Source organism: Salvelinus namaycush, chromosome 12 (assembly GCF_016432855.1).
Source record: "Salvelinus namaycush isolate Seneca chromosome 12, SaNama_1.0, whole genome shotgun sequence".
NCBI classification, from domain to species: domain Eukaryota; kingdom Metazoa; phylum Chordata; class Actinopteri; order Salmoniformes; family Salmonidae; genus Salvelinus; species Salvelinus namaycush.
The window spans coordinates 32,329,642-32,341,825 of record NC_052318.1 but is presented as its reverse complement, the minus strand read 5'-3'; the positions used below and the strand labels follow the sequence as shown (position 1 = coordinate 32,341,825).

At 49.4% G+C, this 12,184-nt stretch overlaps 1 protein-coding gene across 1 annotated transcript in view; it reads right to left on the bottom strand.

The window, feature by feature from the left end:
* Positions 1-1,527: 1,527 nt before the first annotated feature.
* LOC120057109 (protein sprouty homolog 3) overlaps positions 1,528-12,184 on the bottom strand; it is a 10,723-nt gene continuing 66 nt past the window's right edge. Inside the window, exons 1-2 of the mRNA XM_039005528.1 lie at positions 11,686-12,184; positions 1,528-2,600 (exon numbers count right to left, since the gene is read on the bottom strand). The exon at positions 11,686-12,184 is cut by the window's right edge and continues 66 nt beyond it. Of these exons, the coding sequence (XP_038861456.1) occupies positions 1,550-2,506 (957 nt within the window). The 5' untranslated portion in view covers positions 2,507-2,600; positions 11,686-12,184 and the 3' untranslated portion in view covers positions 1,528-1,549. The remainder of the gene's footprint in view (positions 2,601-11,685) is intronic.

Genomic DNA, 12,184 nt, shown 5'->3' with positions numbered 1-12,184 from the left:
CCACACAGATGCTCACACAGGAAGGGGAAGGTAGTGACAGTATGCCCACACAGTAAGGGGAAGGTAGTGACAGTATGCCCACACAGTAAGGGGAAGGTAGAGACAGTATGCCCACACAGATGCCCACACAGGAAGGGGAAGGTAGTGACAGTATGCCCACACAGTAAGGGGAAGGTAGTGACAGTATGCCCACACAGTAAGGGGAAGGTAGAGACAGTATGCCCACACAGATGCCCACACAGGAAGGGGAAGGTAGTGACAGTATGCCCACACAGTAAGGGGAAGGTAGTGACAGTATGCACACACAGTAAGGGGAAGGTAGTGACAGTATGCCCACACAGTAAGGGGAAGGTAGAGACAGTATGCCCACACAGTAAGGGGAAGGTAGAGACAGTATGCCCACACAGTAAGGGGAAGGTAGAGACAGTATGCCCACACAGGAAGGGGAAGGTAGTGACAGTATGCCCACACAGTAAGGGGAAGGTAGTGACAGTATGCCCACACAGTGAGGGGAAGGTAGAGACAGTATGCCCACACAGTAAGGGGTAGGTAGAGACAGTATGCCCACACAGTAAGGGGAAGGTAGAGACTGCATGCCCACACAGTAAGGGGAAGGTAGTGACAGTATGCCCACACAGTAAGGGGAAGGTAGAGACTGCATGCCCACACAGTAAGGGGAAGGTAGTGACAGTATGCCCACACAGTAAGGGGAAGGTAGAGACTGCATGCCCACACAGTAAGGGGAAGGTAGTGACAGTATGCCCACACAGTAAGGGGAAGGTAGAGACAGTATGCCCACACAGTAAGGGGGCGGTAGAGACAGTATGCCCACACAGTAAGGGGAAGGTAGAGACAGCATGCCCACACAGTAAGGGGAAGGTAGAGACAGTATGCCCACACAGTAAGGGGAAGGTAGTGACAGTATGCCCACACAGTAAGGGGGCGGTAGAGACAGTATGCCCACACAGTAAGGGGAAGGTAGAGACAGTATGCCCACACAGTAAGGGGAAGGTAGTGACAGTATGCCCACACAGTAAGGGGAAGGTAGAGACAGTATGCCCACACAGTAAGGGAGAGGTAGTGACAGTATGCCCACACAGTAAGGGGAAGGTAGAGACAGTATGCCCACACAGTAAGGGGAAGGTAGAGACAGTATGCCCACACAGTAAGGGGAAGGTAGAGACAGTATGCCCACACAGTAAGGGGAAGGTAGAGACAGTATGCCCACACAGTAAGGGGAAGGTAGAGACAGTATGCCCACACAGTAACACTGTAAGGTTAAGTTTGGCAGTCAGTTCAGCAAAAAGCACCAGGCGGTTTCAGGTTTCGGCTCAAGTCTCCACACGTACAGTACAGTTACAGTAAAGTACAGTAAGGCTTTTGGTCATTTCTCTTCAGGCAGGAGGAAAAGAAGAAGTATGGAAAGTACGTAAGGTGAAAGGTCACTGTAGGTAGATCACGACGGGCTGGGCGGGGCGATTGCATTGTCATGGCAATGTTGTCAAAGACTGCGTTGTCCAGGCGGCGATTGACTCCAGGTGCACCACTGTCATACAGGCTTCTCCAGGGACTTGCTGCGGAAGGGGGCGTGCCCGGGGTTGGGGTTGGAGGTGGAGATCTTGCGGCACACGGTGTTGGTGTTGCTGCAGCGGCAGCCGGGGCGGGTGGCTCGGTCGTGGGCCCGCTGGCACAGGGCGAGGCACAGTCTGGCAGGTGGGTAGCAGCAGAGACAGGGCAGGCACAGCGCCAGAAGGCCAATGGTACCCCAGCGAGCGCAGGCGTGGGCGGGCGTGCAAGCACAGGGCCGGTCGGCACAGTTGTCCTCATCATCCTGAGCGGAGCAGTGGTAGAACAGGCCCTTAACGCAGCACAGACAGGTGCCGTACTCCACAGCACTCTGAGCAGAGCAGAGGCAGCGCTGCCTACAGACCCAGTAGGACGGCAGGCTCCGCGGGGCGCAGCACTCCTGACACTTACACCTCCCACAGCGCTCACAGATAAACAGGTGCAAGCCCAGGTCCTCTCCCTCCTCCAGGCCTTTACCTAGAGAAGCCTCAGGCTTGAGTTCTCCTTTAGGCTGGGAGCGCACCACTGAGGCCAGGCCAGAGTGGGAGGGCGTCAGGCCCGCCAGGAGTCTCTGGTCGGAGGCAGCGCTGGTCCGGGACATGGCTGAGCTGGCTGTACTGGAGCGACTCAGATGGGTCAGATGGGCGTGTTGCTGCTGGCTCTGGCTCCGGGGGAGAGGGGCGTGGGACGGGTACCCCTGAGAGTAACCATGAAGGTAACCTTGAGGGGGGTACCCATGGGTGATGGGGTAGTGGTCGTCGTGGGTGTAAAAGAAGCCAGAATGTGAGGCGTGGTCCAGGGCCACGGGGCGCTCCACATAGTCATTGCTGGCCCGGATGGAGCGAATCTGGTCCAGGGAGAGGACAGGCACCTGCTGGAGGTCCAGCCCATCCAGGTCCATCCTGACTAGGGCAGGGCCACGACCTGGGGGAGGGTCCATCCTGGTCCTTGAAGTAGTGGCACGAGGGAGGGGGATGGGGTCGGGACGGGGTCGGGACGGGGGAGTCGCACCTCTCACGGCACATCAGAGAGACCTGGAACAGAAGGAGAGATACACATTTTAGAACATTGTTACATTTCATCCCAGAACACGTTAAAGAAACTCACACCTCTTTACCCCTAAAAGAAACCACATCAACCAGCTCATCACTCTTCCTTACTCTTTACCTCTTACAACACATCTGGAAAGCCGGAAGTCAACTTACTTTTCACTTTCTCACAACTCATTTATGCAGACGGCTTCAATATTTCACTCCCCATGTTCGGTAAAACTGTACATGCAGTAGAGTGGACCTATATTGCAGTTAGGCAGACCTGACCTGAGCAACGTAACTGAGTTATATAAACTGGACACAAATAGACCCAATATCCACATAGGCATTATTATCAACATCATTATGAACATTGAACTGCACTGTTGGTTAAGGGCTTGTAAGTAAGCATTTCACGATAAAGTCTACACTTGTTGTATTTGGCGCATGTGGCAAATAAAGTTTGATTTGATTTGATTTTGAAATTCTCTAGTGCTGAAAGTATAACTATTATTATCCAAGCAGGGCCAAAGAGATAAAGCGATTAGTCTGGCCTGTAATTTAGCATCTGTTCTCCTACACAGCTCACTCTCTGGCTGCGTTTAGATACACAGCCCAATTCTGATATTTTTTTCACTAATAGGTCTTTTGCCCAGTCACATCAGCTCAAAAAAAAAAAAAAAGATCTGATGTGGAAAGATCTGACGTGATTTCTCAAAAGTCAAATTAGTGAAAAAAGATCAGAATTGGGCTGGCTGTGTAAACTCAGCCTCTCTGTAAACTCAGCCACACTCACACTCACTCGCTCACTCACTCACACACTCACTCACTCACTCACTCACTCACTCACTCACTCACTCACTCACACTGACACACTCACTCACACCCACACACACACTCACACACTCACATTCACTCACACACACACACACACACTCACTCACTCACTCACTCACTCACTCACTCACTCACTCACTCACTCACTCACTCACTCACACTGACACACTCACTCACACCCACACACACACTCACACACTCACATTCACTCACACACACACACACACACTCACTCACTCACTCACTCACTCACTCACTCACTCACTCACTCACTCACACACTCACTCACTCACTCACTCACTCACTCACTCACTCACTCACACTGACACACTCACTCACACCCACACACACACTCACACACTCACATTCACTCACACACACACACACACACACACACTCACTCACTCACTCACTCACTCACTCACTCACTCACTCACTCACTCACTCACTCACTCACTCACTCACTCACTCACTCACTCACTCACTCACTCACTCACTCACTCACTCACTCACTCACTCACTCACTCACTCACTCACTCACACCCACTCACTCACACCCACTCACACACACTCACTCACTCACACACTCACACTGACACACTCACACTCACTCACACCCACACACTCACTCACTCACACCCACTCACACCCACTCACACACACTCACTCACACACTCACACACACAGCTGCTGGCTCTGAAGAAAGGAAGGGCATTGGATCCGCCTGCCTGTCCGTCCGCATATCCGAAGATATACAGAGATGAATTGGGGAAAAGGTTGCAGTGTGTTAGTGGCTATGCGTGTCACTAAGGTCCTAGGTTGTCGTTGTTGTAACCCAATCTGGGGTTTGGAGGGGAGAGTTGTTTCAGCCTTATCCTCCACAAACAGGAACAACGTGGATATTGGAATGTAGATGGAAAACATTAGTATCCTGGGATTAACACACAAACACATTGGCTTGTTTCATCACAGTGACATAATGTAGCAGGGAACGACTCCACATTTTGTGGACAATAACGTTTTTCATATTTTATTTGAATAATACAGTATGTGAGTTTTAGTAAAGATGATGTTGCACCTACAAAAATACCCTCTGAATATCTGCTACAAATCCTAACGACAACAGATGCAGCAGAATCTTCTGTTATGTGTTCAACAGGCTGTTATGTGCTTCATTCGATACCCTGATACATCTGGTTCTGATTTGTAGGTCCTTTTCCTCCTCTCCTCTTGTTGCACCCGTACCAAACGGCCTGAGGGGATAGTTCCCTTCATTTCTCTGTGAGAGGCCAGCAAGCACTCGCGGAAAATGAGACAGACAAAGAGAGAGAGAGAGACAGACAAAGAGAGAGGGAGGGAGGGAGGGAGACAGGAGCGTAATCAGAGTAATCAGGCCAAATAGAGAAGCATTTAAAGCAGAAAGCCAGATGAGCAGATTAGATGGAGGAGAGAGACGGGAGAGGACAGATGGAGGGATGGAAGAACGGACGGACATAGCCAGGAACGGAAATCCATAGTCAGAAACAGCAATTAAGAATAGCAGAGTGAAGGGCGGTTGGATGTGGTTGGATGGAGACATGTTGGATAGGTGGGGTTGGTGGAATGGGATGAGAGGTTGGTGCACATTTTTTACCGTTTCCAATGTAAAATTATTAAATACTTTGTACTTATGTACCTTATTTAAAATATATATATTTTTTTTTTGTGGCAGCTCACAGAATGTATATATTGTACCTGTACCAGCCTTCCGGGGATCTGCCGTCAGAATTTCTGGCAACGATGCTCTCGCAAAAGGTACGATACCATCCAACCTCACACACACATACTGTAGACAAACACAGATTACACGTACACATGTCTTGACACACTGAGACAGACACACGTAGATAGACTGAGACAGACACACGTAGATAGACTGAGACAGACACACAAAAGTGCAGAGATACACACACAAACGTACATCTACACACTCCCAGACACACCAACACCCCAGCCCGCAGCCATACAGTGAAGATAAGGTCGGAAGCTCAGAATGCATTTCCAAATTAGGTGGAGGAGGGAAGGGAAGTCCTTCAGAATAATCACTTCAAATGAAGCAGCACCCATCCACTACACAGCTATCAGACCATCTAATTGTTAAGAGAAGCCGGCTGCTCGGCTCTTTCCATGACCTCATCATGTAGAGTCGTCCGGACCAGGGCAGGGTTCAGGCTATAAACGTGTGACCAAGCCCTTCACCGCTGAGCAAGAGATGGGCTCTTCTCTGGCTTGGACCACTCCCGATAAAATACAAATAAAAACATTTCAGCTGGTCTTGGTCTACTCACAGATTTCATAAACCGGTCTAGGTCTGGGTCATAAGAGGATAAAGTGCAGGCTTTTGTTCCAACCCTACTATAACTCATCTGACTCTAGGGCTAATCAGGGTCCTGAGGAGCAGCTGATTAGCATAAGGTGTATTATAGTAGGGTTGGAACCAAACCCTGCAGCCAGGGGAGTATCCCCCGAGGAGGAGGATTGGCTAGCCCTGTTGTAGCTCTAGACTGACATCTGCTTTACTTCCTGTTGGATACATAACTCAATCTGCTCTGATCACACACAGTCCCGTGTGGCTCAGTTGGTAGAGCATGGCACTTGCAACACCAGGTTTGTGGGTTTGATTGATCTGCAAAAATGTAAATCACACAGTTGTTTTATCTCAAGTGTTAAACTTTCTGTGTTTTACTGTTTCAGTTGTTTCTGCATTGCACATTTATAACACTTTACAACAGAACAGATATGCTTTCTGAGAGCGACAGCTGTGCGTGAATACTATTGACTCATTCAGTACGGCAATGTTTACATGTTGCATTTGGAGCAGCATTAGAAACCATGGATGTTCTTTCCCCCCACTTAAGGGTCGGAAGCCCTGTCCTTGTGGGAGCTGTTGCCTTGGTAACCATGTTTGGGAAGTTAACTCCCACTACCCAGAATCCTTCCCTCTCCCCCTCCACCTACCCACCGGGCTCCGCCCCACCCTAACGCCACCAGCTGAGCAGGCCGACTGCTCTGTAAAGTGAGATGTAAAAGAGAGAATGCAGCCAGCCATCCCTCCATGTTCATCCCCTCCTCTCATCTAACCAGTGTGGATGCCAGAGGATCGATAACTGACACTCCCAGGCTGTGGGTGGGGATGTGGATGGGGAATAGGATTGTGGCAGGAGCAGCGTATTGGGTCCAGGCTCAGTACAGTGGCCGGTGCTAGAGCAGGGGGTTAGGGCAGGGGGTTATAAGGCAGGGGCTGGGATAACGACAGGGGTTGGGGTTAGGGATAGGACTGGGGTTAGGGAAGGGGCTGGTGTTAGGGTAAGGTCAGGGGGTGGGGTGGGGTAAGGGCCAACGGCTGGGGTTAGGGTTAGGGCAGGGGGTTAGGGTTAGGGAAAGGGAAAGGGTTAGGGTTAGGGTTAGGCCAGGGGCTGGGGTTAGGGTTAGGCCAGGGGCTGGGGCTGGGGTAAGGGTAAGGGTTAGGGGAGGGGCTGGGGTTGGGGTTAGGGTTAGGGTTAGGGTAAGGGTAAGGGTAAGGGTAAGGGTAAGGGTAAGGGTAAGGGTTAGGCCAGGGGCTGGGGTTAGAGTTAGAGTTAGGGTTAGGCCAGGGCCAGGGGGTTAGGGTTAGGGTTAGGGTTAGGGTTAGGGTTAGGGTTAGGGCAAGGGTTAGGGAAGGGGCTGGGGTTAGGGTTAGGCCAGGGGTAGGGGGTTAGGGTTAGGGCAGGGTTGGGGAAGGGGCTGGGGTTAGGGTTAGGGAAGGAGTTGGGGTTAGGGTTAGGGTTAGGGCAGGAGCTGGGGCACATGGTGTCAGTACATAGTGAGAAAGCATAGATACAGCAACATGAGGAAAGGTAGAACAGCCCAGATCTGTTTCTACAATACAGCATCTAGCCAAGACATGGCTCCTCTCCTATACTTGGCTGAGTTATTCCTGCCAGCTGTATCTGCCTGGCTCTGTGAGGTCTGTTTTATGTGTCTGCTCCTGCTTTTATCATCTGGGTCAGATGCAAACCCAGAGGAACACAACACTCACTCATTCCATGATATCAACAGCATTCACACTCCTTCCTCTCGCTCATCTGTTCATCCCTTCACCTCCTCCTTACTCTGTCCTTCTGTGTGTGCCCCTCACACAACTTTTAGGGCCTCAGATGTAAAAAAAGAAATAATAATAATTAGGAGAAGGAATTCAAGACTTGAGCGCTTTTCAGGTCTGGGCAGGAGGCACATCGATACAGGGGCTGCAGGATAGATAGAGAGAGAGAAAGGGTGAGATAAAGAGAGAGAGAGAGAGAGAGAGAGAGAGAGAGAGAGAGAGAGAGAGAGAGAGAGAGAGAGAGATAAAGAGAGAGAGAGAGAGAGAGAGAGAGAGAGAGAGAGAGAGAGAGAGAGAGAGACAGATGAAGAAAGAGAGAGCGAGAGAGAGAGAGAGAGCGAGAGAGAGAGAGAGAGAGAGAGAGAGAGAGAGAGAGAGAAAGGGTGAGATAAAGAGAGAGAGAGAGCGAGAGAGAGAGAGAGAGAGAGAGAGAGAGAGAGAGAGAGAGAGAGAGAGAGAGAGGAGAGAAAGAGAGAGAGCGGGAGAGAGAGAGCAAGAGAGAGAGAGAGAGAGAGAGAGAAAGAAAGAAAGAAAGAAAGAAAGAAAGAAAGAAAGAAAGAAAGAAAGAAAGAAAGAAAGAAAGAAAGAAAGAAAGAAAGAAAGAAAGAAAGAAAGAAAGAAAGAAAGAAAGAAAGAAAGAAAGAGGAGAGAAAGAGAGAGAGCGAGAGAGAGAGAGAGAGAGAAAAATACACAAAAAGAGAGAAACAAAGGAGAGTAAAAAAGACAAGGGGATTGAGAAAGAATGAAAGAGTGAAAGAATGACATGACTAGAGAGAGAGTAGTGAAGGAGAGAACAAGGCACAGAACAGAGAGAGAGAAAGAGAGTGAGGGGGACGGTAAGCAAGAGGGCAAATGGGAATGAGAAAGAGTGAGAAAGAAAACAAGGGAGATACTGTATATACACCTTCTGTACAAAACTATTTCCATGACGTAGACTGAGCAGGTGAATCCAGGTGAAAGGTATGGTCCCTTATTGATGTCACTTGTTAAATCCACTTCAATCAGTGTAGATGAAGGGGAGGAGACAGCTTAAATAAGTATTTTTAAGCATATCGGTTTGTGTCAAGAACTGCAATGCTGCTGGGTCTTTCACTCTCAACAGTTTCCTGTGTGTATCAACAATGGTCCACCACCCAAAGGACATCCAGCCAACTTGACACAACTGTGGGAAGCATTGGAGTCAACATGGGCCAGCGACCCTGTGGAACACTTTCGACACCTTGTAGAGTCCATGCAGAGAAGAATTGAGGCTGTTCTGATGGCAAAAGGGGTTCAACTCAATATTAGGAAGGTGTTCTTTATGTTTTGTGCACTCAGTGTATTTAGAGAGAGAGAGAGGATAAGCGAGAGAGCTCAGGGCTGATGTTTACTGGGCCAGTCTGCCGTCAGAGGTAACCTGAAGACAGGGCCGTGCGCTGGGGGAGTATCAGTGGTGAGTTAGCCCTGCCTCGCAGCTCTGCCCTGGGGCTCTCTCTCTGCAGCCAGGGCCTGCTCCCCTGCTCCCCTGCTCCCCTGCCCTCCCTGGCACAGTAATCCAATCTGCGGCAGGAACAGGATGAGGACTAGAGAGAGCTGCACAGCACATATTACTCATAACAATCACCACATAGGACCCTGCTCCTCTCAGCTCAGCTCAGTTAGAGAGGGAGGGAGAGGGACTCCAAAGCAACATCTGGAGTGCAAAACAGAAAGAGAGAGTGATGGCCTAGTGTTAATTTACTGTGTGTCTCTCACACACACACAAAGCCCCCACACACAGTGAGTCAAAATACTGGTTTGATTGCTGGACCAGTGTGGTATCATGGTGTTAATGGTGATGTGAATGGCTGAGGGTGGCAGATGACAACATAATATTGAGCTATTTTTGCCCGTCGCCAGTGACCCCTGGCCCTCCTCTCTTTATACCCCGCTCTGATCTGATGTTATTGCTGATAACAGTGGAACAGTTCTCTTCTTCTCTCCTCTCCTCTCTCCCCTCATCTATCCTCTCCTCTCTTCCCCTCCTCCTTTCTCTCCTCTTCTCGCCTCCTCGTCTCTCCTCTCTTCCTCTCTTCTCTCCACTCCCCTCCTCTCCTCTCCTCCTCCTCTCAGCCCACAGCTTCCTACAGGGAATATGTCATTAGATATATCAATTTTCCAATCCTCTCTCTCTCTCTTCTCACACGCACACACACACGCACACACACACACACAGCTTCTCCCTCTCCCTTTTTCTTTCCTCCCCTCCAGATTTGCATATTTGCAGTTGAGGCCTTCATTTGGGTTGGCACTTGATGGGTTGCAGACACGAAAACAACCCACCCACATTTGAATGGGGGCCCTGGCTATTTGTCTGTCTGTGTGTGTGTCTCTGTGTGTGTCTGTGTGTGTGTGTCTGGTTCCCCTGTGCGTGAGCTGTCAGGCAGCGGGACCCAGGGGCCACCCTCTGGCCCCTCCGGGAGTGCAGCAGGATTGAATGACAATAAACTGTATGAGATTCCGGATGTGCCGAATCCGACCCCCAGGAAGGACTGAAATAGACACTGCAGACCAGCAAGTCCGGGCAGGAGAGAGAGGGAGAGAGAGAAAGGGAGGTGAGAGGGAGGGAGGCACACAGAGAGATAGGAAGACCACGTCAGAGAGAGAAAAAGAGAAAGAGAGAGAGCGCGAGAGAGAGAGAGAGAGAGAGAGAGAGAGAGAGAGAGAGAGAGAGAGAGTGATACTAATAAAGATAAAGTAGCAGATAGTGAACGTGAAAAAAGCGTGGAATGTGGGAGAGACTGGAAGTAGCTGGAGACAGTAAGAGATAAGAAAGACTGAAGGAGTTGAGGCATAGAGAGAAACCATGTGTTCGTGCGTGTATGTGCGTTCACATGAGTGCATGTATGTGTGTGTAACCCACCATCTTGTGTAAATAGGAGTGAGAAAGATAAGTCACCTCTCACATCACCCTGTCTGACACAGTGAGTGATTTCCCCTTTCCACTGTGGGCCAATGGTTCCAAACAGTAATACCAGTCACGCCACGCAACATCCTCTCTCTCTCACAACTTATACACACACTTGTGATACTTCACTTCTATAAAAATGATGTTTTCAGCAACTTTATAAAAGATGCAGAAACAAAAATCTAACTCCATTTGCAGATTCTTAAAAGCGTATGAGTTATTTAAATGGACTTAATAATTTTGTATGTATGTATTTCGCTTATATCAGCCCCTATTTCCAAACATTAAATCTTGGAACATGAAGAGATACATTTGTATATATTTTACAACCAAACTTATACATAATCGTCAAATTCAATACTTTCCACAAGAGTATTCTGTCAAACAGCCACTCCTCTGGCCTGGTGTTAGAAAAAACCTCTCCACTCATCCCATCCCTCTATCCCTCGTTCATCCATTCGCCCCTCCAGTCAGGCACAGTGGAGATGGGTATTGACATACAGTATCCGACCTTGAGAACAATCAATGGCAACCCCACATGTCCCTATCCCACTTACACACACACACCACACCAGTTAAACACACAACACTAAACTATCCCAGTTACAGTTTACACACCATCCCACTTACACACACCACATCAGTTAAACACACCAAACCACTCTCCCAGTTAGACACACCACACCACACCACTCTCCCAGTTAGACACACCACACCACACCACTCTCCCAGTTAGACACACCACACCACTCTCCCAGTTAGACACACCACACCACTCTCCCAGTTACACACACCACACCACTCTCCCAGTTAGACACACCACACCCACTCTCCCAGTTACACACACCACACCACTCTCCCAGTTAAACACAACACACCACTCTCCCAGTTAGACACACCACACCACTCTCCCAGTTACACACACCACACCACACCACTCTCCCAGGTAGACACACCACACCACTCTCCCAGTTAAACACACAAAACCACACCACTATCCCAGCAATATAAAGCTTTAAACAGTAGGGACAGCAAAGAACCTACAGAAAGTAGGCCACTTCAACACACAATTACATTTAATATAAAGAATACATGTGAGAGTCTGGTAAAAGCTCTTTGATCACCTGCTTTTAGTGTTTTTCCTCATAAAATAGAGATGGGTGGGTTGGTACAGTATTTTGGGAGGGGGGTTGTTTTGTACCTACCTCTAAATGGGGGGAGATCCATGCTGCAGTGAAATGGGGCGTCTTGGGGTTGAGGAGGGGGAGGGGCGGCTCTCTCAGTTCCGTGGGGCCACAGCGCCTTGAGTCCCCTCCGCAGTCTTTTCAGGAGCGTCCCTGGAGTGCAACCAATCCCACGCCTCCTAGGGTCATTCCCCGCAAAGATGAAGAAGCAACAACCCAGCCCTGACGACAAGCAGCCGTTCCACAAGCAGCCGTTCCACAGCCTTGTCAGGGGCACAGCAGGGGCACAGCCGGGGCAGAGAGGTCTCTGGTCCACAGTGTGGAGACCAGAGGGCAGAGTGGCGTGAGAAATATCCCAGAGAACACAAGAAAAAGTAACAGCCAGGTCCTCCGCTTCAGAATTAACAAATAATTGTACTCTTAAAAAATAAGGAAAGCTTGTGAAAAAAGTTAACAAATAAAAGTGAAGGAGTTCCGAAATCCCAGCAGTCAGGGAGATTGTAGTAGTATGGCTCTGTAG